Source organism: Sesamum indicum, linkage group LG11, assembly GCF_026168435.1.
Source record: "Sesamum indicum cultivar Baizhima isolate 11 linkage group LG11, ASM2616843v1, whole genome shotgun sequence".
Classification (NCBI taxonomy): domain Eukaryota; kingdom Viridiplantae; phylum Streptophyta; class Magnoliopsida; order Lamiales; family Pedaliaceae; genus Sesamum; species Sesamum indicum.
Window position 1 is genome coordinate 13212884 of NC_142667.1, and position 27357 is coordinate 13240240.

Sequence of the window (27357 nt, forward strand, 5' to 3'; positions counted from 1 at the left end):
TGCATGCCCTCAATTGGATTAATTAATCTTTTCAAAATGGCAAAATCCCATAAACTTTTAAAAAGAAGCTCATTATCTCCGATTTATTTGTCAAATACAAAGAGTTGCGATACCTTATTTTTGTTAACGGGGCTTAAGAAAAGTCTTGCGTCTTGATGTCTTTTTTTGAAAAATTCTTATTTGAACTAGCTTTGGTCGAATCAAATTCATAGATCAAGTATTTATACTCGATATGTGATTGATCAATTTATTTGAATTGTACATCCATTACATAATAACTCTATTACACTTGTCGTATAATTTTTATTTAGATTCGATGAAATCCAATCGAAATTAGAATTTTTTAAGGTTGTTGCATTCAACCCCACAACTTTTTCCTCCCAATTTATAAAGAGTGGGTGAGCGGCGAGAGGGTGGCAGGGCTTCCGGGTTCCCCAACCGGCCCAACTATAAAATGGACCCAATTCTGCTACGGGAGGTTTGCAGAATCAGGCTCAAAGGTTCCACCCAAAACTAGCCCAGTATAAAATGGACTGAGTTCTTACGCGTATGTAAGTACGTACGTGATCCAGCAGCTCAATGGGTCCGACCCATTTTAGTCAGCATAATCCCTAGTTTCCAGGAAAAGAAAAGAGAGAAATTAAGGAAGGAAAATGGGAGACAGAGAGAACATTCCCTGAAGTAGAGATGATTTTAGGGCAAAAGTGGGAGAATTTTGATATGTATGTAATGCAATGATGATGAGTAAGAGAAATGAGATGCATGTGAATGTGCACCCACAATAAGAAACCATAAATAAATAAATCACAACTTTTGAGTTAAGTGTGTGTGTGGTACGTAATTCCATCACCTTTGCATTAACAAGCAGCCTGTCCACGTCCTCTCAAAATTACACCAACTTTATCTTTTCTCCAAACTCATCCATCGTCTCTTCCTTATAATATTCTACATTATTTATTTATTGTGTTGAACAACAAATTTAAATTTTTGTATATACATATTATATGATTCGACAATGAACACGTCATTTTTGCTTAATTCTTCATCAATTATTTTTAAAAAATATATATTATCAATTCAAACACTATTTTTATTTTTTATTTTTTTAAAGAAAAATATGGGTGTTGAATTTTGATTAGTGATGAGATGTGTAAACGCGTAGGGGGCGGGGGCGGGAGCAGAGATACGTATTTGAAGCTCAAAAAGCATAAAATGGGGTGTCCTTTTTGAGTACATATATATGCTACACATCACTTTAATTGCTTGCTGCTTTTGCTTTACTTTATTAAGGATAAAGATAACAAAAATTAATTAGTGGGGATTATACTCTTACACATACACCTAAACCCCTTTTACATATTCCTAAAATACTTTATTTTCCAAAACTACACTCACATATATGTATTTATAACAATTTTGTTTTATTAAAAAAAATCACCTCCTAATGGATCACTCGGCTCGTAACATCAAAATAGGACGTTTGAGTCTGAATTTTTGGCTGAGCTCAGCTCGTTGGCATTCCTATATGAATGTTTTTTTAATATAAAAGGATATTTTTCATTCATCTGACTTACAGAATAAGGAGAGTGACCGATCAGTAGAATAACATTTGTCATATTACTAATTGAACTTGAAATGATAAGGAAATTAAGAAGACGAAAATACAGTAACAAACAGAGGGGGGGAAAATTAATTCCTGAGTGTTACTAAAATGCAGATCCAATTAGTGATGGGAATCATCGAGACCGCTTGATTTAAAAAAATAAAAAAATAAAAAATCCTGATTTCCCCAAAAGAAAGAACACATAACCAAACAGCTACATACGTGTACAGATAGATATATATACAGGGTGGGTTCTTGAACAGTTACCCTATTGGAACAAGGTTTACCGTTATGGGACGAGAAAGGTATGGGTATAATAGTTTAAGGTATATGTAATAAAGAAGTAAATATTTATTCCTTTCTTTTTGTTCAAACACTGCTTTTTCTAGTCTTGTGTACAAAACTTTGCCTTCAAATTATTTGGTATGTCTTTTTAGGTCTTCTAAGCTTTTTGACTCAGACTCACCAATACCCTCTTTCAACCAACATACACCTATTTATTTACTTACAAAATATCAAAGCTGGATTTTTTATTTTTGGGATTCCAACCAACAAAAATACACATGTATATACATATATTTATAATTTCTCTCAAAGTATTCTCCGATTCTAAATACTATCTTAATTTTATACATGCATGCGAACGATATATCTTGAAGAAAGCTAAATTTTTAAAGATTATATATATGTGTAGAACATAAAAATTATTGTAATTTCAAGATAGAATAATTAGGTAAGAATTTATATATATCGGATACAAACAGTTGAAGACACGATAGAAAAGATGAATTAGGTTATAATCATGAACAGTTAATTATTTTCTCTGCGTAAAGGAACTAAATGTCTGTTCATAATAAAAGTACATAATAATAAGTTATTAATTAATTATTCTCTGGAATTTAATATTTTACAGTATTATTGATAATTGTGTTATGTATGAAGTTTTAAATTTTACGAATTAATTTTAAAAATAGTTCAGTTTAATATCATGGGGGATGCGGTAAAATGAAAATAAATTATTTTATTTTCTAGAGAGAGAGAGAGAGAGAATGTTGGGGCGAAGTTCATAATCCCCATGCAAGGCATAAAGTAATTGAAGGAAGCATATGTACACATATGTATAAATGGATGTTACATGCATAGAAAGAAAGCTAACATCTTTAACTACATGGAGAGGCTCTTTATTCCTTTGGGTTTGAGTTTTCGAAGAAAATCGTACACAGTTCCCGATTCCTTCAAACAGACAGCCCCCACTCCTTCCTCACCTTTTCAGCTCCTCGTATTCCGTGAACCTCCACCCTTCTCCCTCCCTCTTCCCCCCCTTATTTCTTCTCCAACTCATCCATTATTATTTCTAATTATTTTATATATAAATCCACTTATGAACTTATATATATATATATATATATATGCACACACGCGTCTCTCTCTGAAATAATTCATGATAACAGGATTTAGTTTGGTGTGTGCTGGAGATGCAGTGATGGTATAATTTAGGTCTCTTTTGCTCCAATTGAGGTTATTAATTAATGAGTAAACTATGTATATATATATATATATTAAATGACCACTTGGGACTTTAGAAAAAAAAAATATAAAAGAAGAATACTACTACATGATATGCTTTTACATAGAAAGAGGTAGATGTGATTCATATCTGGGCTGCAGCTTCATACTTCTATGCCTTTGCCCAATAATTAATTAAATTAATCAATATGAATTGCATGAAAGGTAGAGTCCCACTACCACCACCACTACCACTATCACTACCACTACCACCACATCCCATATATCTTTGAATCAAATTATTATGGGCTAATTCTCGTAAATTAGGATCGATTCATTTAATTTTATATTTTCTGAAATTATATATTTAGCTTTACGTTTCCCTTCAAAGAATTGCACTAATATGCACATCACGTGTCTGTGTCATTAGTTTTTTTTTTTTTTTTTTGTGAAAAACTTCATTTATATTTAAAATTCTTAATTTTGGAATTAAATTTGTAATCTCAAAAGATTTGGGATTAAATGTGTCAACTCCATGATCAATAGGGCTAAAAGTGTAATGTTGCCAATTATTATGGATATTGGTATGAAAGAGAGTAAAGCTGATTTGCCTGTCTTTGGTACTGCTGCAGATTGCAATTCCTCCTCCTCATTGTCAGCACATGCATTCCACTTTCCACTGCAAATTCGACTTTGGACCCCAAATTTTACCTCATCTACAAGAAAAGAACCCCTCCCACACATACACACACTCATCTCCCTTATATTTCATTCATCTCTTCCATCACATCCTCATACGAGTTGCTGATCTTTGATTAATACAATTACTTCATTCAACAAAGGGTTTTGTTCTTTTGTTTCTGATTGTTATTATTACATGTTTTCTGATTACTGTTTTTGCGTTTGTGTCATTGTTTCCTCTGTTCCTCGCAATAGAGTCATGAAACGAACATCTCCCCGAGATTTTCCTTAGCCTTTTTACCCTTTTCAGCCTCCTTTTCGTTACTGTTTTGGCTGAGAATAATCAGTACAAGAAAAGAAAAGATTAAGAGTAGGAAATGAGAGCAGGAGGAAATTGTGCAGTGCAGCAAGCTCTCACTGCTGATGCCGCGGCAGTGGTTAAACAGGCGGTGGCGCTGGCCAAGCGCCGGGGCCATGCACAGGTGACGCCTCTTCACGTAGCCAGCACCATGCTGGCGGCTTCCTCCGGTTTGCTTCGGGTCGCCTGCCTGCAGTCACACTCCCACCCTCTCCAGTGCAAGGCCCTTGAGCTTTGCTTCAACGTGGCGCTTAACCGGCTCCCGGCTTCCTCGTCCAGCCCCATTTTAGGCCATCATTCCCAGATTCCATCCATCTCGAACGCGCTTGTGGCGGCCTTCAAGCGCGCTCAAGCCCACCAACGGCGCGGCTCTATTGAAAATCAGCAGCAGCCGCTCTTGGCTGTGAAAATCGAGCTCGAGCAGCTGATAATTTCTATTTTGGACGATCCTAGTGTGAGTAGAGTAATGAGGGAAGCTGGTTTTTCAAGTACTCAAGTGAAAAGCAATGTGGAGAAAGCTGTTTCTTTGGAGTTATGCTCTCAGAGTTCTCCTGATCTTTCTCCTCCTGAGAATAAGTCCAAAGAAAACAGGCTTCTGTCTCTGCAGCCCTCCTCTCCTCCACCCACCCAAAACGAAAGAAAAACAACCAAGCCTTCTACATCAGAAAAACCAGTCAAAAACGATGATGTCGGAATCATAATACGAAGTCTATTGATGAGCAGAAAAAGAAAGAGTCTTGTGATAGTAGGTGAGTGCATTTCTAACATTGAGACTAGAGTTAAAGAGTTGATGGATAGGGTCGACAAAGGAGGGGTTCCTGAAGAGTTGAGAGAAGTAAAATTCATAAGTATCCCACCACTTTATTCTTTCTGCAATCTCCAAAGGGAATTAGTTGAACAGAAGATGGGAGAACTAACCTGTCTTGTAAAGAGTCTTGTGGGAAAAGGGGTTGTTTTGTACTTAGGAGACCTGAACTGGATCAGTGAATATAGGGTTAACTTAGAACAAGAGAGAAGCTACTACTGTTCTGTGGAGCACATGATAATGGAGCTCGGCAGATTAGTTTGTGGGATTGGAGAGGTTGGAAGGTTTTGGCTCATGGGAATTGCTACTTTCCAGACTTACATGAGGTGCAGAACTGGCTACCATTCACTTGAAACCGTCTGGGGTTTGCATCCTGTTACCATTCCTGCCGATAGTTTGAGCTTGAGCCTTATTTCTCAAAGGTATATATGCATGTTTTATGTTTAACTAGTTCTCGATTTTTGTGTTTCTGTGCAGATTACTGCTTAATTCAGATTAAGTGTATATTAATTTCAATGTGTTTGCTTGTTTTTGTTCAATCTGTGAACACAGTGAAGGTAGACATAGAAGAGAGGAAGATGGATCCTGTCAGCTACTGCTTACAAATGGAGAGGTAAAGCTCACTTGCTGCGCAGATTGTTCATCAAATTTCGACGACGAAGCTCGAAACTTACGAACAAATGGTTGCAACACTAATGAGCCCACATTGTCAAGCCAGCTGCCTCCTTGGCTTAAGGATGAAAGCAGAAGACTTTGTAATCATGATCAGGTCATTATTTTATCTAACTTATGATCCTGGCTTTTATTTTCTGGAGATTCTTACTTTTTTTTCTCTTTATCAGTGTTATCTTTTCCCCTTTCGCTTGACAGTTGTGATGGGTTCAAAAAATTAACAGTGCCGTTTTATGATGCTTTTGAATTCCAGAACAGTGACGCAATCAGACAACTCTGCAAGAAATGGAATTCATACTGTTATTCAGCACACAGACAAGTTAGACCAGTACTGGAAAGAACCCTAACATTCTCTTCTGCATCACCTAATTCTTCATCTACTTCTTGCTTTTCATTTGACCAACAGAACCCTAATATACGTCAATTCCATTTCCCGTTGTCCGGATCGGCATTGAAAGAAAACCAGGGTTGGCGGGCCTCCAACTTTATACGCACACAGGAGAATGGAGACTTAAAACTCGCCTCGTTTTCGTCTAACCCGAATTCTCCTTCCTCAAGCGACATCATGGACACGGGAACTCACACACAAAAGTTGAAAGAATTCAACGCTCAAAACCTCAACACCCTATGCAATGCATTAGAGAGAAAGGTTCCATGGCAGAGAGAAATCATCCCTGAAATTGCTGGCACGATTCTTCAATCCAGGTCCGGAATGTTAAGACGAAAAGACAACCTAAGAGGGAATGGTTACACGGATGTCAAGGAAGAAACGTGGCTGTTCTTTCTTGGCCCTGACGCACGAGCCAAAGAGAAGATCTCAAGAGAATTGGCTAAAGTCGTGTTTGGCTCCTATTCCAACTTGGTAGCAATCGGGATAAGCAGCTTCGTACCATCCACAAGGTCGGATAATTCGTCGGAGGATTGCCGGAACAAAAGAGGGAGAGATGAAGAGAGCTGCAGCAGCTACATCGAGAGATTGGCCCAAGAAGTGTCGGCCAATCCGCACCGTGTGTTCTTGGTGGAAGATTTGGAGCAAGCGGATTACCGGTCGCAAATGGGCGTGAAAAGGGCAATTGAGAGAGGAAGAATAAGATGTGGAAATGGTGATCAAGAAGTTAGTTTTTGTGACGCCATTGTTGTTTTGAGCTGTGAGAGATTTAGGTCCTGCAGGTCCAGGGCCAGTTCTCCTACATCTAAGCAGAAAACGGGAGATGATCAAGAAGAGACGGGGCATTGTGTTCCGTTGGATTTGAATATTTGCTTCGATGATGACGATGTTGAGAAACAGTCCGACGTTGATGAGTTAGGGATTCTTGAAAATGTTGATAGGTGTGTAGTCTTCAAAATTCAGGACTCGTAGAGTTGTAATTATCTTTCTTCTTGTAGAAAACAAAACTAGAACATTCTTTTAATTTCTCCACTTTTCTCCTTGTGTTTTTTAGTACAAATGAAATCATGTCATGGAAACTCAAATAGATTGTGTATAAACAGTTCAATCAGAATGATGTCATTTAATCGCGGATGTCATATTTATATGAACACATAATTCAAGCAAGCAATGTGTATTTGAAATATGAAAATGTGCTTTCATACCTAAATAAGCAATTAGTCCCACACAGAACTAGTTTTGTAGCTTTTCTGAATATTAATTTGTAGAGACAAAGTAAATATTGCCTAAATATTTGAAATCGCACACACACACACACAAAGAAAACTCATTTTACGATCGTGGATATCGAGGATGTCTGAATTTAAGTGGCCTTTTACGAAAAATTTTAGTTTGGACTCCACTCAGCCGAACTTGAAACATGACAAATGCAACAGATTTGATGTGTGATTGGTGTACAATTTAGAGAAAGTGGCAAGTGTGATACACTTACTCTATAATTGATTCGATTCGACCAAATCTGATTCGGGCAAAAATTTTCCTCCTTTACGCTTTCAAAAGCCGTGAGCATGACAAAAATAAAAAGAGCTAACATATATATAGGTAAAGAGAAAAAGCAAAAATTAAAGCTAAAAATAACTTGATTTAACTCTTTTAGTTTTTACGAGGTCAGAAAGAAAAGAATTCAAGTCTTCCCATTCCCAACAATTTAAGTTTCAACATCAACTCTGTTCTTTCGTTTAGTAAAAAAGTAAAAGTAAATACATTGAAGAAAAAAAAAAGGTCCATTTTTTTAAAAGTGAAACAGTAAAAAGAAAAAAAGAAATTGAGAGCGTTTTTTTGTTAAACAAATGAAGTTGTATAATTTGCATGCAAACCCACTGGAAAAGACATAATTATATATACAACTAAACCCGTATTATTTAAGAATTTAATTAATTAGATTGGCACATACATTAAATGCCTTTTTGGAAAATTGATTATTCTCATTTATAATCATTGCAATTATTCTGTCTGGAGAATCTAACAGCTCAATCCAGTGAGAAACATTCTACGACAGACTATCTATATAGTCTCATAAAAGATATATGTTAACATATATATGTACCATACAAACATTACAAATCATAAATTTTATTTTTTCAAGGACTAAAATGGCAAACATCTATAAATATAAAAATGAAGATTGCAATAAAGCTTCTATAGATGCATATGTGCATGAATTTGCTATTGAACTTAATTCATCAATTGGTCAATCTTTTTTGTTATTTTGAGGAGTGTTTGCAATAGCTTTTGCTTTCGGGCTAGAGAAAAAATCATAAATAATGTTGTAAATTAAACAATAGTAAATCTTGAAAATATTTGAATACAAATTCGAAAAGTGAGAAAGGTGAAATTGGAGCGTTTGATTTATAAAACGACTTAATAATTATAATTTTATCAATAAGTTGTAAAAATTGGTAGCGACGATGCTTATAATTTTTAGTTTAAATCAACTTAATCTAAACGGTTCAAAAGTAGAAGTTGTAAATTAAAATCACTATTTTCAACTTATTATTAGCAAAAAATGATGAACACTTATCATAAACAATTGAAAACACTCTCTTAATTATAGGTTTTAAAAAATAAAAAAGTTTTGGATAATTTCAACTGTCCATCTATATTGAACCCACATAGATTTTATCAGATAAAAAACTTTGATTGTTCCAAAAATCAGGCAGATTAATTATAAGAATCTCCTGAGAATAATCCTCTTTTCTTATCAATGTGCTCAATATATAAAATTGTCGGATTATTGCGTATATCGTTTAATTGGTCAGTAACCAATGAAATCGTTGAGGAATAATGTCCGAATTATGCCCTCGAGATATACATATATATATATATATATTTATACTTAGCATAATTATTTAGGAGAATAAATGTCGGAGACCCCTACAAAAGATAGATTAAGATATGAATGGGAAATAATTTGGTTAAGAATTTTTTGAAATCGAGTTCGGATTTTATCGAATTTAAATCAATTATATAATAAGTGTAATATATTTAGGTCCCATTTGATTTGTGTGATTAGGCATAGTAAAATTATTTATCATGACTAATCACACGTTTTGTTAGTATTATTAGAGTCCGATATTAATACTGAATTCAGTCTTATTAATCCGTATGTATAATATTTTGAATCAAGCCTATTTAACTGGTATAAGTAATCCTACCCTTTTCTTCCATCTTTCTCCGATCAAAATCCAATGAATTCTGTATTCTTTTGAAGAGATTCTTTTGCTATTAACAGATGATTGAAACAGCGAGGAAGATAGTATTATTAACAGACGCTTATTTCTCCCATCTTTCTCCGATATTAATAATCATTCAATTTTTCATCCCATCTAATCCTATCACGCCTAATCTTATCACACGAACCAAATGAGTCCTTATTGTGTAATTGATGTATAATTCAAAAATATTAATCAATCACATGATAAATATATCATACTTACTCCATAATTAATTGGATTCCATCAAAATTAATTTAAATAAAAAAATTTCGATATGAGTGATCCATAACGTAACGGTTGCGCAAAGGAGGACCAACTTTTTCTTCTTTGGAAGATCTTCAAAAATAATAATAATAATTAAAGAAAAAGGGAAATAAAAAGCAAAATCTTCCCTAACAAAAGAAAGCACTACTTTTCATGGTATGTGAATGTGTTTTGCAAAAGAATCATTTTCCCTCCCTTTGATTTTTTCGTAACCCAACCAGCCGTGTTTAGCTCACCAAATTATCTACTTTATGAGTTTAAAATTCACCAATTTATAAATATTACTCTATTTTAATAATAATTATTTTATCTCTTGTAATCGTAATTATTTGTTAGTAATATGTATTTAATTTTAATATCAACATATATATTGATTATTAATAATTGAAATTTGTATTGTAATTACAATCGATTCACTAAAAAAAATAAAATTTTCGTAAACCAACTATAAAGTCGAAGAACAAGAATCCCAATAAAAAATTCATTATTAATTTTTTTTTAGAAAAAGGAAAATACATATTTAGGGGGAAAACATAAATAGATAAAGAATTAAGAATCTATCTTTAAACCTTGGAAAAAGAGGATGTTACTTTAGAATCGTCAAAAGACGATTATATTTAAATGAAGGCTCTAAGTGTAAGTAGGGAATTTGTCGCTCCCGCGACTTTTAGTAAAGTTGGGGAGTTTAGGGAATTAAATGCAGTTTGTAAAGGTGGAAAAAGCGGGTTTCATTACATTACATACATATTCTTCTCCAACATTCTTTTCCTATGTATGAATATTGCTTAATTATGGATTAAAAGCTGAAGATCACTCAGCTGTCGGCTAATAATTTGCTTCAAATGGTTGCACATAAACATATTTAGAAGTCAGAATAAATGGTGCAACTGTAAGACATTTATAATTTTTTTCCATAATTGTATTTTGTTAATTACTAAAAAACAAATTAATTGTGTAATTACTTGGACTTTTTTTCTTTCTTTCTTTCTTTTTTTTTACAAGATTCAATTTATTACATTATGCAATACATTTAAACTCGGGACATATTTTCATTTAACGAATATATTCGAAGGAAATAAAGAAACAATAAATTGCTAACGACATTTAGTTCTTTTTTAACAAACTTAGTCTGTGTTGACAATTTTTGTCCTAACGACCTATAGTTACAAAATAAAAAAATGAGATCTATTACTATGTGAAGGAGACCAAATTGTCAACACATGACTAAACTTAACAAAAAAAGTGACCAAATATGAAATGTTCAGGACTAAATTCATAAAAAAAAATGAATAAATATGTAAATTAAGTAAGTTGTAGGACCAAAACTGCTAACAACCTAAAGTTACATGATAAAAAATATAATTTTGCCTTAAAATAAACTATCCACCCATATTCTTGGTGCTCCAACCCAAAACATTTTAATTACGAGATTTCAAACTTACCGCTCGTAATTATTTTGACCTGATGTTAGTATAAAGCATCTAATCGTATTTGATGTGGAAAACCCCAATTTGTCTGAAAAGGACTGTTTTACACTTGAAAGGGCGCAAAATTATAATTTTATCAGAAGGATCCGTGCATTTTCGATCAGATTCGAGTCGCAACCCGAGACACGTGGAAAACGCCCATTGGACCAACCAGACCCCCAGCTTCTCCCTATAAATACTCCATAATCAGTGCATTAATGATACATTCACTTGACCACACTTTACTTTCAGGTCGCTTTAGCTCGCCAGCGACCTACTTACACGACATCCAAATCAAACACTGACTTAAGCATCGGAAGGTCTTAGCTGGGGGCCACTCCAACAAGCCTAACGATTTGTTTTTTTTCTCAGGGCTCAATCACTAGTTTGGGAGATGTAGCGACCTCGAACCGCTTGGAGGACCAATTCGGCCGATCAAGAAAGTCGTGTAGATTTCAACTCGAATCAGTATTCTATGTAATATATATACTATATGTATAATATTCTTTTTAAATAAAATAATTAATACTAATACCCCAAAACAGAACAAACTTATCGAAATCTACAGGAACTTCACAACTTTTTCAAAAAGTTCTCCTTGTGAAATTTAATATGAAATTCCACCATTATGAATGTCAAAAAGAATAAATTCCTAGTGGTTTTAAAAAAAAATATACAGAAGTACGAAATTCTCAAATCAAATATAAGAAGTTTAGCTACCAATTAAAAAGTTGTGATTTGATTTGGTTGCATATCTAAAAATAAATTAATAGCGAAAAAAGAATCACGTAATAAATTTAAGGATTAAATATAGTTACCATCCATGAAATATTCATTTCATATCAATTATTTCTTTAAATATTAAAACCTTCAATCCCCCCTCTCCATCTTTTATTTTTGAGTTTGAAAAGTTCATTTTACCCTTAAAAAATTACTTTCTAAGAAAAAAGATTGAAGGCATTTTTCTAAAATGCCAAATCATCCTTTGTCAATTTTTTTTTCTAATTCTAGTTTTACTTATTCATTAAACTCTTTTTATTATCGTAATCCTAAAGTACTTGGCGTTCATAATTTTTTAGTTTCACTTATTGGTCAAATCAAATTAAAAATAAATTCTCTGTGCTTTTATTACAAAATAATTTGATTTATGAATGATAGGTACCGTTGTTCATTATTAAGAATATTTGTCCAGCCAATTAAACTTGCAAATTCGTAATTGTTTGTTTAGTTCAATAACTAGTGGTAATACAACATAGTTTATCGTGTCGTAGTGGTTCATTGTATTGTGGGGAATGTAGAATCTAACTTAAATAAATCATCATAAGAATTTATTGGTTAGAATTGAGCCTTTCTAATTTTTAATGTTGTTGATAAATTAAATTTTGAGGATGAACCGAAGATTATTTACTAATTAAAGAATTAGTTAATGAACGTTCCTTGACTAACGATAAGGTAAGGAAAAGTGGGGTCGTTAGTTCGTATCAATTATCATAGCCAATTTATTTATTATGAATAATTATTATCTTCGCATCTATGATCAATCATAGAATTAAGCATGATCATGTCTTTAACTGAAAATCTTTCTTCTCATATTTATTTCTTTTTTTTTTATTTTATTTTCTAGAATTAGACTTTAACCCCCCCCCCTTTTATTTTTGTTTGAAGAAATTAATTTAAAATAAATTTCGATGGATTCGACCCTATTCACTACTTTCATAAGTTTTAATAGGATAATATTTTTTTATGGATTTGACACTCTTCAGATGAATACTTGAGAGGTGATAATTGTATTAATATTGTCACTGATTATATATATTAAGACAAAAATTTATATCGTCACAATATTATGTTCTTTAGTTTAACTATGATATTTATTATTTTATAAAAGCGGTTACTTGCAAGAATTGGTGAGCAAAAGAGTTGTGCATAAAGTTAAAAGTTATCACAAATTAGTCCCGATAATTATTTATTGTCACTATAAATGTGTTCTTAATATATGTATCGTAAAATCTCGTACATAGTTTTTGTCACTAGTAACTATATTGCGATAAGATAAAAAATCTTGTCGTTCAATGTGTATCTTTAGTGAATTTTGTTCACCTAATAAGGTTGAAATTTCGCAATTAAAAAATTATAGACTTAAATTCCATGAACATAGAAATATATGTCTACTTTTATAGTATAGATTCTGAATAAAATATAACGAATTGTGATTATGAAAAAGAAACCATAAATTATATTAAAATTTGTGATGACAAATTTGCAAATTTCATTTGTGGGTTAACTATATATACACTGTTTTTTTTAATAAGTCGATTATAATCATCAATATCGAATATTTATATCTAACAATTATAGCAATCATATACTAATCATCTATTTCATATAACTATATATAATCAATACCTATCATTTGCAAAGACCTTCATGAAGAAGGCTCTGATACCATGACGAGAAAACAGTAAAATTGCACAGACAAATACATGATTTCAGAAAGAAAGCTCTGAGATTTCATTCACAATATATCGACGGCAATGTACAATGAGCTCTGTATAAATACAGTGAAGAAGATGGCTTAACAGAAAGCAAAACTAACTCCCTGAACAAACTAACTACTAATACACGTCATCCTTCACGTGATTGCCATATCACATCCTAGTCAAAAAATAATAAAAATGTAAAAAGAGAAAGATAAATTGTTAACAAGAAAACACATTTTTTTATCGTCTTGTTGAGCAGCTCTGCAACTGTGTATAGATATATATAAATACAGACTAACTAAACAATAATGAACTGAAAATTGTAAGAGAAAATGGGATATAATTGAATTTGTGTGAAAAAGGAGGAGGGGAAGGAAGATATGCATAAGGGATTAAAATTTTAGGAGAAAAGTGTAAATGAAAAGTGGACAGCCCTTTTAACACAAAGTTGTTCTCTTTTCTTGCTACCCCTCGTGCCATTATTATTATTTTATTATAATAAAAAAAGGACTATCTACTTTAATCCACCCACCTTTTTGTTGCCTTTAAATGACTTTGCCTTTTTACATCCTTATTATCTGTTTATGTGAAAGAAAAAAGCACTCCTCTTGTTCTTGCAGGAATTTGCATGGTGGGAAAAGCCCACTCCACGTGTCGTTCACCCTTCATTTGCTTAGTGGCTAAACAAATCATCACTCACGTCACAGATAATAAGATTTGAATGGATTTGAATCAATTATACAATATTTATAATATATTTATGGCACGACTTGTATCTAATTAAAAAATAATAATTAATTACATAATAAATATGTCTGTTTTGTGATTGATTTGATTCAATCAAATCTTATTTGGATAAAAAAAATTTTAAAGACAAACAAAATTGGCCCAACAACTTTTTGGTGAAAAAATTGCAATTTTTGATCCCAAAATATAGAATGATTTGTAATATTAATCTCAGACTTTTTGAAATAATCAACATTAATTTCACACTTTAGAAAAACATTACAAAGTTAATTCCAAACATTGCAATTGTCTTACGGCAGGACTACTATCGATTATTTCATAAAATATAAGACTCGTACTCTGAATTATCCTATATTTCGAGACAAAAATTGCAATTTTCTCACATTCCGGAAGACCGACAGCATAAAGTTTATTAGGACAGCGAATTGGGCCGGGTTGTGTACTTGACTGATGGATCAATTCTCAAATTAAGTATCTTATTTGTCCCCAATGTGTTGAAATGATAAAAAAAAAAAAAAAGAAATTTTGTGCTCTCGATGACGAAAGGTATTAAACAGACTTTGATATATTTAAATTAAGTTTCATACACTTAACAACAGTTGAGAGAAAATAAACTATATTTGCCATGTCATTGGATCAATCTGTCTAAATTTTATCCCAAAGTCACATGTGGTTGGGCAATGACATATTATGACTACTCAACCCATCTTCTTTTAGTTGCCATATTTATGACTTGTATGGGAATTTGATAGACCCAACAAACGTTTGGGCTTTTTGTTGGGCCTCATTTATATGTCCAATTCGTAATCAGAAAATTTCAATTGCATGAAATCAAGAAAAGGAAATCTTAATTGAGTTCTTTATTTTATATAAATACTTTTAATTAATCATCAAAATATAACTATCGTGCAGTATAAAGATAGTATCATTGGATTTTATAAATGATCAAATCATACTATATCTTAATTTCTTAAATTAATATTTTACTATAGATTGTTAATTATGGATAATGATGCCCTCTAAATTTTTTGAATTGGGTCCTCAAGCGAAGGCAGATTAATCCAATTGGATATGAGCCAACCGGCCACCAGCAGGGAGACCATGTACCCTGACTTACCTCTTGTTTTACTGAATTGGCAGATACAAAAAACAAGCTCATTCAAATCAAACGCGTCATATGTCGCTGACACATTAAGATACGTCATCTTAAAATATTTTTAGGTGGCTTATAGTAGATTGATGGCAAATGAGTTGGGAATCCACGAGTAACAGATCCCCGAATTTTCAGACAGACATAATACGATTCAGTCAACCTAATGTATCCCGGTCAAATCAAGTCCAAATCGTGCACGTTTTGTTCAGTTAGTTTGCTAATTCCAATGGCTTCCAAAAGGCGTATGACTCTCCATAACAATCCTATATCCTGCTTTGTACACGCTTATAAATAGAGGTCCTGTGTACTCATTTGGTAACATCAACCATCACTTTCAAACTCTTACTTATTCTCTCAAACTCTCTCGATTTCATACTATGCTAAACTTACATTTTGCACTCATCATAAAATACTTATCATTCTTATATTATAGTTTAGCATTATTATCATTTTGATTCGAATTTTTTTTTAATAAATTATTACTAACTTAAATAAAAAAGTACTAATTTTTATTTTGCAAAAATCAGTCTCCATTGATTTTAACTTTTTTCTTGAAAATCCTCCTAACTTTGTGGTGTTATAAAAAACTCATCACCCGTCACTAATTTTTTTATCCGTACAGACTACCCGAATCCACAGTTCAGAGGACCGAATATCGTGTTGCTCGGAAGTAAATAGATATATTATATAGTATAGGTTGTATGTTTTGTCGATGATGATTTAAAGACTTCAGTTTCTGTGACCCCCCAACCATGGTTTTCTCCTCGTGGATGTCTCGCCTGCGTTCTTCCTCCAAACCCATTTACTCCAAACTCAGACATTCCTTTTCCCTCAAGCAGACCACTTCTCTACAAACAAGTCCTGCCCCAGAGTTTGCGAGCTCTGAATATGTGCGGAAACCATTTGTATCGTCGTGGGCTGGCCCTTTACTTCCATTGGCGCTTGCTGTCTCCGCTGGATCTCTTGCTTTCCAATCATGCGACAATAACGGCCCGTCGTACTGTCAAGCCCCAAATCTTGATCAAACGTAAGAATCGTGCTCCTTTGTCGTTTTATTGAATTTTCCTGCAGTGGTTAGCGTTTGAGTTTGATAGTCTTTTGGGTTCTCTTTGGAAGTCAGCCGTCTTTTGGAAGCTGGAATCTATTTCTGAGGAAAAGACTATCCTTTTCGTTGCTTGCCTGTGGTTATATTTCTGCTGGTTATGGTTTGATTTGTTATTGTTGTGGAACTGAATTGAATGAACATTTCAAGAATTTGAATGGTTGAACAAGAGATTTTTGGCATCATTTCTCTTAATGGGTTTTCATTTTTAATTGTTGTTTGGATGGTATGAAGCAATGTTTTAAAATTGTTTGGTTGGGGTGAATGTACGCCTTCAGCTTAAATTTCATTAACGACTTTCTTTGGATTATATCGGAATTCAGAAGTAAGAGAATTGGTGGCAAAGACAGCACTGATTTCTTAGTCAAAGGTTCATACAAGAAAGTCCCACAAGAGCTTATGGAAGAATTACAGGCTATATGTAAGGTATTGATGTTTAAGCGTGTTCTCTCACTCCAGAGTCTGGAATTAAGCTCTGGAGCCATTACATACATATTCCCTTCAGTTGTGGTCTTATACATTTTGGTTTTAGCTTTTCTGTTGCACGCTAATTTCTGTTTGAAATGCAGACTTCTTAGTTCTTTTATCAAGTGCAAACCAAGTGTATTATAAGTTTCAGTTAAAATAATTTATTGGGTTGATGTAGAGGGTAAAAGAAATATGTTTTGTTGTATAATCTGGAAACACCTACTACGTAATGCAGGAAAATATGACAATGGACTATGATGAGAGATACTTTCATGGGAAGCCGCAGAACAGCTTTCACAAGGCAGTTAATATCCCTGATGTAATTGTTTTCCCAAGGTCAGATTGGTTCTCACTTTTTGAAATATGTACAATGGCTTATAATTTGCATTTTCTTTTCGCGCTGCTGCGGCTAAATGTATAGATTTACTCTTTCAGTCTCTCCCGATTGTTACTATTCCAATCTTTATCCCAATCTTTATCAGGAATAGGAGAATCTTAATCCTAATTAGGCTGATCAAGGGGAATCACCAATTGAGTTAACTCTATCCATTCTTGTTCCAGACTAAAAGCCTGAGGGAGAAGAGTTTTGTTGGCAGAAATAGCGAAATAAGCTGGTGACAATTGATTAACAAATGCATGTGTGCAGAGATGTGAAACTCATGACCTCCCATTATAAGAACTTAAATCTAAAGGCAGGTGGCCGAAGAATGGAAACTACAGTTGTTGTTAATGTCAAATTTAGGGGCTGAAAGGTTGTCCATTTAACAGTTGCATGATAGAGTAACTGTAACCTTTCATGTTGGCTCGTTTGTTTAATTTTGTTAACCTGACGAATGAGTTTAAACTGTAATGTATTATTACTAGCAGAAAGAGTATCAAAGTTGTAAATATGGGTTCATGCACTTTGCAAGCTTTCCTTTGCCTTGCTGTAAGACCCAAAAAATTTGTCTTCAATCAATCTAGTATGTTTCTGTTGATTTATGCTTTGCCACTCTTTTAAAAATAATAAGAGCAAGTTGAAATAAACCGTGTATGTATCATCTAATTTTTCAGCTATTAGCAATACTCTTCTTCCGGTACACGTTCGTATGCACAATTTATATCTCTCTTTTTAACATGCAGGTCCGAAGAGGAGGTGTCTAAGATAGTTGCTTCGTGTAATAAGTACAAGGTTAAAGTTGCTGTTGTATTGCAAAGTTGTGAGCTTAACAATTGTGTATTTAAACTACTGGTTTATCTTCCTGATCCCATTGTGGTTTAACAATTTAAGCAAACGGTAGAATAGGTGGAAATTTGATCTTTAAATATCAAATGAAGGTTTGACCCATTCTCTTGTTGTTAACAGGTTCCTATTGTGCCATATGGTGGAGCTACCTCAATTGAAGGTCATACTTTATCCCCCAGTGGTGGAGTTTGCATTGACATGACGCTAATGAAAGTATGATTAGCTACTAAAAATGTGTATACATTTAACTTATGGTTTTAGCAAAATTGATAGGATGGCTTGCCTTTTCTTCTATCCCTTATTCAAATAACTTCTGGCTTGACGTGGTAGGATGAAGTCCTAAGAGAGGAATAAATTTTTCATGTGAACCTAAAGAGTTAAGGAGTGGGAGTTCCCATATATACACACAGAAGTATGAATACAGCCATTTGATGTTTGTAGAAAGGAGCTGAAGGAGGGTTTTAGTTCTTTCTTATGAAGTTCATGCAACCTGAATGATTCCCAAAATATTCTATCATGCATTGCCACCTGATCTTTATTTGTTACTATAACTATCTCAGCTCTAGATTGTTCCTTGTCAGTGTGCATCATTCTATTCCTATCGACTGCTGAGCTTTAAATCAGGATTACTAAGTGCTTATCTAATTTCTAAAATCATGATTGTCGGCCTACTTATATTGTTGGAGACATAAGTTTCTTGCTGACTTTTCCACTGCGGCTTGCTTTTACAGTTTGACTCTTCTATGTACATGATTGGTTGGTTTCTGCTATTGTCTGGCAGTCCTTGTTTGTTGTCTCATTTGCTTTCTCTGGAAGATATTGAACCTCATATGAATCTTTTTTTCTTTTTTCCTGTGGAAGTACTTTACCTGCGAATTCCATGAACGAGGGATATTCAATTGTGATATTAAATATAACCATCCTTGGCTATCATCCTGGTTACTTACCTTGCTAAATATTCAAACTGCAGCAAGTCAAATCATTAAATGTTAAGGACATGGATGTGGTTGTTGAACCCGGGATTGGATGGATGGAGCTTAATGAATACCTTGAACCTTATGGTTTATTCTTCCCTCTGGATCCTGGTGAGTTTTCCACGTGTCTTTATTATTTTTGCTTTTATTTGCCGACTTTTTGTCTTCAGTTCTTATGTTTAGGGTGTTATTATTCCCATCGTAAGAATATGCCATACATAGTATATCACTGAAAGTCCACAAATGAACTCTTTCAGTTGTAATTCACAAGATCGTTGATATGAGGATGTTGAACAGGTCATTGAGTTTTTTATAATTGAAAAGAAGCTTGCAGTATCAAGTTCTGAAAACTGTATTCAGAAATTTAATTGAAGTTTGGTTCTCCTACAATCAAGGACTGTATCAGGATGGCATTCCCCTCATTTGCCACATTTTTACAAATTGACCATTTTGACATTCATAACTTTCAAATCAAATTATCAAGTAATAAAATCTAATGTGCAGGCCCTGGAGCAACCATAGGTGGAATGTGCGCTACACGTTGCTCTGGTTCTTTGGCTGTAAGGTAGTTGCTTTATCTTCAATTTTACTAGCATAAGATCATGTACGCTTGCCTTATCAGTTGCCAAAGAATCAAAGTAATGATTCTGAATAAGTATGATATAGCAAGTTAGCAACCAATTTAGTGGCTGACAGTTCATGCATAGACATGTAGATTTATTCAAACTTATCAGCATCATGCCTATTGTTGTACGATAATCTAGTATCTTACTCCTTGACAAGTTTTTCTAGTATCAGATACTAGGATATGGCTAATGCATATGGCATGGCATAAGTGACTTTGGTAAAATATTGTAATGAGAAAAGTCAAAATCATAGAAGAATTTGAGTTTAATTATTTCATTTCTAGCATGTAGGTATGGGACTATGCGCGAAAACGTCATCAACCTTAAGGTTTGTAATATTCTTGTTAAATGCCTCTTGGTCACTTACATCATGCTCATCATGCTTATTTTTGTTAGGTTGTTCTAGCCAATGGAGAGGTTGTCAAGACTGGATCTCGTGCCAGGAAAAGTGCTGCGGGGTATCTTTCTTGTTTCAAATCCCTAGTTTGCTCTATCTCTTAATTAGGATTGAGTGCTACTAAGTTTTTACATTGCTTACCTGATCCATTTACTTCCATTCCATTATACACATTCTCGGCATGTATACATATGCTAAATTAGACCAACTGCCTGGTACTATAGGATTCATTATTTTTTCCACAGAGCAGTTCTCTCTTATCTGCAATGAGATTGGTAAGCTATTGTTTCTTCTGCAACCTTACTCCTTTGGCTGTTTGGAATTTATTCATTTCTGTAGAAGCATTCATAGCGCTTGCTCTGGTTGCTCATGAGTCTGGCTTATCCAGCACGATCGTGTTTCAGAATGTCCCTTGTTCAGTCCTTTCAAATGCTATTACTTGTTGCACTCCCTTGATTTTTTGTTGAAAACAAAAGGTTTGTTTGCATAACAATATTTTGTTTTCTATGCTGTATGAAGTCTTTATTACGGTATTTTGTTTGCATTATGACCTAATTTATTCAGTAACCTTCAGTAAATAGCAATTACTAACTTAAGGTTTTCCACTTAATAGGTACGATCTAACACGCCTCATGATTGGAAGTGAAGGAACCTTGGGTGTCATAACAGAAGTTACATTGCGTCTGCAAAAGATCCCTCAGCACTCAGTGGTATTTCCTTAGTGATTCAGATGTTGGTTCTCTTTCTTTTGACTGTAGCCAATTGTTTTTTATTGTCAAAAATAAAGATCTTATGCTTTATTATGAGTCAGGTGCTGGGGAGGTATTTCATGACCTCGGCGATGAGTAATGAATAATAGCAAAGGTCGTCTTAGTGGTAGGATTTGAATCTTCACTTCACCCCATGAACCATTATAAGTAGAAGACTTTCAACTAGTACATAAGGTCAAACTTCTCTAACAAAGTCCAAAGGCGGTTGATCGGTTGCTCTCCACAAATTGCATGATGTTCTCAGACTGAGAAACTTCCACCTTAAAATCCTAGATTGGGGCAGCATGACCAATTTGTGTTTTCAACTCATAACAAAAAAGTCCAGGGCAAGCATCGCACTAATGAGCCAAACAAATGACTCAAAACATCCCACAAGATCAAGTTTTTCAAAATACGTGGTCCCCACACCAATTTGTGATATGATTGTACTTCTGAACTCTTCTAGCCTTTGTCTTTGTTTTATATATCACTCTAGTGAGGAAATAATCTAAGGAGATGTTGAAGTTAAAGATGTAGATTTCTTGTATGATGCTGGAGTTTGTTGCCAAATGCACTATCTTGCTTAAGAACTCAAGATGTCTTCATCATATCTAATGTACAAAGTTTGTGAAGACGCTAGTATAAATAGTGGTAATTATGGTAATGATATGGCTAATATATCATTTATATAATGTCTCATTTTGGTTGCTGTTGTCTCGGCTTTGTCATTGATGTGGTTTTCCATTTAATAGGATTTCACTTCAATAAAGAGGTCGTGCGATATGACAGATAGTTTTGATGTGATTACTTTTCTATGAAGTTCCATTGGGCTGAAAAGACATGTAATTGATACTATTTGATAGGTAGCAATGTGTAACTTTCCTTCAGTAAAAGATGCAGCGGATGTTGCTATTGCCACTATGCTGTCTGGCATACAGGTCAGACAACCTTTGCTTAATTCTGATTCAAGTTGCAAGTCACTTAGAGTTCTCCACTTGTCATCATGATTCTTATATGCTATTTCATATCCGATGATTTATCTGCTAAATCTATATCTGCCTCCCCAAACTTCATTTTAGCAAACTCTTTCTGCATCTTCTTCTAGTTCTTTAAAGTCCTCAAAACAAGAACTTAATAAAAGACTAATCATTGTCGCTCTCCATATTTGTGCAGTAAACAGATCTAAACAAGAATAGTCTAAGCACCTTGACTATGTTGGCTTGTACATTATCCTTTTAGATTTCTGCTGTTTTTTATGCCTCTGTGTAGTTGGTTTATTTATTTATTTTTGTACATGTCGTACTCTCAAGAAGCAAATGCAACATAAATTAGTTTATGCTGCATGTAAGATGACTTATTATGTACATCTTCTAGTTTTTGAGCAAGGCATTTGCATGTTCCTTTCATCTTTTGACATGGAATATTGTCTCACATCTACACTGCAGATGCTGGATACAGTTTATGTGGATTTTTGAATATTAACAACGAGATGCTTATGAGACAGTTTGTCATTTCTTAGTCATTTCTTTATCTTGCTTTGTATTTTGTAAAAGGTATCAAGGGTGGAGCTTCTCGATGAAGTTCAAGTAAGGGCAATTAACCTTGCAAACGGGAAAAATTTGCCTGAAGCTCCGACTTTGATGTTTGAATTTATTGGCACAGGTTAAAAATGTTTTATCTTTTGGTATCTGCAGTGCATATATTCTTTTCTCTTCTAGCCTAGCATATTGGCTTTATTGGAGTTGATTTATTGGCTAGAAAAAGCTAGCGCCCCCCTCCTTTGTCTCATGGCGCTTAAATGGATATCACTCTGACCTCATGCTTTGAATTGCTTATGGTGCTTTTGGTTTCAATTTCCACAGAAGCATACTCACGTGAACAGACACTTATAGTTCAGAAGATAGCTCAAGAGCACAATGGCTCGGATTTTGTGTTTGCGGAGGATCCTGAAGCCAAAAAGGAACTGTGGAAGGTATGTAATATGGACCCACCTCACTGAAGAGAGTTTCCATCCAATGTCTTGTTTCACAGATGGCGGTGATATGCTATTGAGAAAAGCCCAATGGACAATGGTCTCTATTTAATCTCTTGGCAATCAAAGTATCAGTATCAATTAGTTTTCACATTTCCTCTTTCAAGTAACATCTGAGTCGATCATATGTACAAGAATCTTTCCGTGAAACTCTCTCCTTTGGTGTTCTCTGGACTAGTTTTCTATGTATTTCCTAATCATCTTTATCAACCTTTCGACTGTTTAATCAAGACTTGTGCACCCCCACCCCCCCATGGGGTTCGGGGTGGGTACAGTTGCTAATTTAGTGAAGTCTTTTTGTCATGTAGATAAGGAAGGAGGCACTTTGGGCTTGTTTCGCGATGGAACCAAATTTTGAAGCAATGATAACGGTTAGTTCTTTTCTGTTTAGAATACTATTTCCCAACTCTCGGAAGTAATTTCATCTTAGTTACTTTTGAAATTGTGGATCATAGTGGTTCCCCATCATATACCATGGTTAGGTGGCAAGTCATCCTGATTGTACATAGAATTGGCTTCCCCCTTCATCATAAGCTATATAATGATGAAACCTTTTCTAGAATGGCAGTGGAGGAGTTTAATGAAATTTCCTAATTTAGCTCTTTTAGAAAAACTAGTAGAGGCCCCTCGACTGATTTTTTGTTTCCTTTTGTGCATGTTATTTTGTGCCACCTGTGGTTACTCAAGACATGACATTCTTTTCCTATCCATTACAGTATCATCTTCTAACTGTACTCTAGATGTAATGATGTCCCTTAACTTTCTGTGGAAGTGTGTCGAGCTGCTGGGGTTAACCCTTGGTCATTTCCTGGTTTTGCTGTTGCATTTCCCCTTGGATATCAACTACACTTTTTTTGCTTCATATTCAACTTGCTTAATGCTTCATATTAGATAATCTTTGGATACAGGATGTATGTGTTCCGCTATCACGGCTTGCAGACCTAATATCAAGATCCAAGCAAGAACTAGATTCTTCATCTTTAGTTTGGTACCAAATCTCCTAATCAACACGCAATTCTTGGTTTCAGTATAGCCATACTTTGAGGCATTGTTTTGGCTTATCTGCATATGACCGTGTATTCTTAACAGCACGGTTATTGCTCATGCTGGTGACGGAAACTTCCACACAGTGGTTTTGTTTGATCCTAATCAAGAGGAGCAACGGAAGGAAGCAGAGAGATTAAACCATTTCATGGTCCACGCGGCTTTAGACATGGAAGGTATTGTGCAATCAAATTCAATTCATTAGCTGATAGAGGTTTCCGTATGTCTACTCAAACCAACAAACATTGTCCAGTATCTTCACCATTCGATCTCAGCTGCAGCTATTTTCCCTATCCTCCTTGTACTCTTGGACACATGGAAAAATACATAAAACTCTAAAACCTAGATATTCTCTTCTCCTTTTCTTTTTCTTAAAATTGTTTGATTTTGTGGGTGAGCAGGAACATGCACCGGAGAACATGGAGTTGGCACTGGGAAAATGAAGGTATTTTCAATACACAAACACCTGTGCTGCAATTAGCTTCCATTGAACCATCACCACAGCAAAACTTGATTTTATTGAGGCCGTTGAGGAACAAAACCATTACTTTCATCCTAACGACGCCCTCTTTTAATTGGGACTCGCTCGGATCTTTTGTAAAGAATGATTGGTTCTCTGTTTCAGTATCTGGAAAAAGAACTCGGGATGGAGGCGCTAAAGACTATGAAAAGGATTAAAGCTGCTTTGGATCCCAATGACATCATGAATCCTGGAAAGCTCATTCCTCCCCATGTTTGTTTCTAGTTTTGCACATTTTGTATCAACTGTTGTAGCGGAATGATGATGCATTAGGACAACCTTGAGATTGATACAAAGATTTTGTTGAAGTTCCTCTTGTCTTCTTTTCTTAAACCTTATGTGTATGTAAATCCTAATAGATCAGACTTTTTGGAAGCCTCTTGTTGTGAAAAGGATACATTAAGCAAACCAAGTCAATATTGTCCGATCGAAAATTAACTGTTAAGAATCGAGAGAAAGATCCTGAAATTGTGGTTCTTTAAGGGTTTAAATGTCCAAAGCCTGAGTGGGTTTTAATTATTTTTGTGAAGGGATAGGGGATAATGAATTAATAATCAAAATAGATTAAAAATACAGATAGAAAATGATGACGCTAGAGGAAGGGCTTGAACCTTCGACCTTGTGGTTAACAGCCACACGCTCTAACCAACTGAGCTACTCCAGCAACGCGTTTTTAATCTGTAGAAAAACAATGTGCTGAGCCTCTGAGAGTTCTTTCAAAATTCCATACTAATTCAAATTTGTCATTTCTAATTTTTTTATCGAATTGGGTTGGTTACAATGACATTATCTCATATTTTAACAATAAAATACACCTCATATGGACAGTATAAAAATTTCCGTCATCATAATGTGACTAGTTAAAATAGATTAAAATTATAAATAGCTCTGTTCTTAATTGTCAAGTATGTTATGTTGTTCATGCATTTAGACACTGGATTTATTCTCGAAATGAAATTTTATATTTTAAACATCGAGAGACTATAGCTAAAGATCGTAAATCGAATTGAGGACTTGAAAATGAATAAAGATCAGATACAACCTTTGCAGCTCTACGTTAGAAGCTTGATTAGGACTCAGATGACAATAGAAAGTGAGGGACATCCCCTTCACTGAAAATCCTTTTTAATTTAGGAGAAGTTAGAGTTGACAAAATGAAGAGTTGAGAGGCCGAGTAAGATAGTAATAAGGTCATGGGCTTGTTATTAGTTGTCTCCTTCCTTCAATATTGGATTTGACCGTTGGTGGGGTATATGTGTCCAGGTAGGGATCAACGGTAGCTGCATTAGAATTAAGATATATTCTAGTTGAAAAACGATTGTAAGTTTTCATCACTGGTGTTTAATTTGTTAGTTTTAGATTACTTGTACTATAAAGTTGGGACGTTTACTCATCCTACATGTTACAAGAAAAGCTACAAACTAAGGAAAAATTGCACATTTGGACCTGTAACTTCTGATTATTTCTCTAGTGATTCGTTTGATTTAAAAGAGAAAATGAGAAGTGAAAAGGGGAGGAAAAAAATATTAATTTTTTTTCAAATTATTTGGCATGATTGTAAGTGCAATAAATCTCAAATATCCGTTCTTGTTTGATACGAGACAAGTAAATTGAGAAGAAAAGACCAATTTTTATAGTTTTACAATTACTCTTTTTTTTTTTATTTAATATTGGGTAAATCAGCTCCTTTGAGGTGTGTCATAATTACAAATATCTCCTCGTTGTTTGAAAAATTATAAATATCCCCTTGAAACTACAAATATTCTCTTGTGATAGCTCAGTGTAGGAGAGTATTTTTTAGGGTATTTGTAGTTTCAGTGGAGTATTTGTAATTTTTCAAATAATGAGAGGGTATTTATATTTAAGGCAGGGGAGCCCATGCGATTTACCCTTTCATACTAGAAAATAAATAAGTTAATATTATACTAAAATTAATTATATTGTACACAAAATTTAAAAATCTTGTTAGTAAAAATATTCATCAAACAAGAACAAAAATATTTTTTATTAATAAAAATATTCATCAAAATGAGTATTGTATATTTATTATAAACTATTTAGTTTAAATAAAATAAAAATTACTATAAGTGATCGGCAATGTACTAGTTTTTCGGCAAAAAAAGTATGTACTAATATTATTAGCACGAAAAGAAAAAGAAAAATTGGAGGGGAAATATATAAATATGGATAATAAGTAAATAAAAATAAATTATTTTCGTTGGCGAGTCGGGGCAGGAGATCGCATCTTAGTATGGAAATCCCCATGGATACCGCAGCCAACCTCCTTTCGTCCCATCACCCCGGTATCATGCAGCTGGCGAATGGATGCGGAAGAGACTGATGGAGGTGTTCCACCCGATGGATGTGGAGGCCATTCTAGCTATTCCTTTGGGCAGGAATGTGGCCATGTGGCATTGTACTTGGGATCGTCGTTTCCTGTTTGCATCGCTTACCATTTGGATCGTACTCTGAATGTGGAGGCATCCATGTCTCACAGGGCTTTACCTTTGGAAATTCATATGGGAGGAAGCCTGTAAAAACGCTCTCCCTACCTCGTTTAATTTGCAGCAGCATGTCAGTCATTATTAGGGGGATGCCCCATCTGTTTGGATACAAGGGAGAATATTTTCCATGTCTTGGTCCATTGCCATTTTGCACGTCAATGTTGCGCTCTTTGTCACTTGAGTTGGGTTGTTGTGGGGCGTGAATGGGGCAATGTGGAAAGTTGGGTGAGGGATGTATGGGAGAAATTGGAGCATGATAGTTTCTGACTCCTTATGATTATTGCTTGGGGATTGTGGAAGAATAGGAATGGCGTCCTC

At 34.3% G+C, this 27357-nt stretch overlaps 2 protein-coding genes and 1 non-coding gene across 4 annotated transcripts; 2 read left to right on the forward strand and 1 right to left on the reverse strand.

The window, feature by feature from the left end:
* The first annotated feature begins 3681 nt into the window (after nt 1-3681).
* On the forward strand, nt 3682-7098 carry LOC105173980 (protein SMAX1-LIKE 3-like). The gene is made up of 3 exons (XM_011095924.3): nt 3682-5375; nt 5506-5722; nt 5879-7098. Exons 1-3 carry the CDS (start codon nt 4168-4170, stop codon nt 6983-6985), a joined length of 2532 nt encoding a protein of 843 aa, XP_011094226.3. The 5' UTR covers nt 3682-4167; the 3' UTR covers nt 6986-7098.
* An 8931-nt stretch (nt 7099-16029) lies between these two features.
* On the forward strand, nt 16030-24910 carry LOC105173982 (FAD-linked oxidases family protein). Of its 2 annotated transcripts, none has more exons than XM_020698093.2 (18): nt 16030-16425; nt 16827-16926; nt 17204-17304; nt 18091-18139; nt 18314-18406; nt 19164-19278; nt 19672-19732; nt 20085-20121; nt 20190-20251; nt 20804-20900; nt 21803-21877; nt 22493-22601; nt 22802-22911; nt 23280-23342; nt 23880-23959; nt 24061-24191; nt 24417-24460; nt 24641-24910. In XM_020698093.2, the coding sequence occupies exons 1-18, from the start codon at nt 16151-16153 to the stop codon at nt 24758-24760; spliced, it is 1722 nt and encodes a 573-aa protein (XP_020553752.2). In that variant the 5' UTR covers nt 16030-16150; the 3' UTR covers nt 24761-24910. The 2 variants fall into 2 exon arrangements, with proteins under 2 accessions (XP_020553752.2, XP_011094227.2); XM_011095925.3 differs by having other exon boundaries at nt 16032-16425; nt 16824-16926.
* A 215-nt stretch (nt 24911-25125) lies between these two features.
* On the reverse strand, nt 25126-25199 carry TRNAN-GUU (transfer RNA asparagine (anticodon GUU)). The gene has a single exon. It is a non-coding gene; the product is annotated as a tRNA-Asn (tRNA).
* Nucleotides 25200-27357: the final 2158 nt, after the last annotated feature.

What these genes read in the sequence shown, in the direction of transcription:
- LOC105173980 (XM_011095924.3), top strand. Translation starts at nt 4,168, where the DNA reads ATGAGAGCAGGAGGAAATTGTGCAGTGCAGCAAGCTCTCACTGCTGAT. An exon ending in TTGAGCCTTATTTCTCAAAG is followed by an intron (nt 5,376 to 5,505) that starts GTATATATGCAT and finishes CTGTGAACACAG; the next exon opens with TGAAGGTAGACATAGAAGAG. An exon ending in GACTTTGTAATCATGATCAG is followed by an intron (nt 5,723 to 5,878) that starts GTCATTATTTTA and finishes TTTGAATTCCAG; the next exon opens with AACAGTGACGCAATCAGACA.
- LOC105173982 (XM_011095925.3), top strand. Translation starts at nt 16,151, where the DNA reads ATGGTTTTCTCCTCGTGGATGTCTCGCCTGCGTTCTTCCTCCAAACCC. An exon ending in GTTTGAATTTATTGGCACAG is followed by an intron (nt 22,602 to 22,801) that starts GTTAAAAATGTT and finishes CAATTTCCACAG; the next exon opens with AAGCATACTCACGTGAACAG. An exon ending in ATTTTGAAGCAATGATAACG is followed by an intron (nt 23,343 to 23,879) that starts GTTAGTTCTTTT and finishes CTTTGGATACAG; the next exon opens with GATGTATGTGTTCCGCTATC.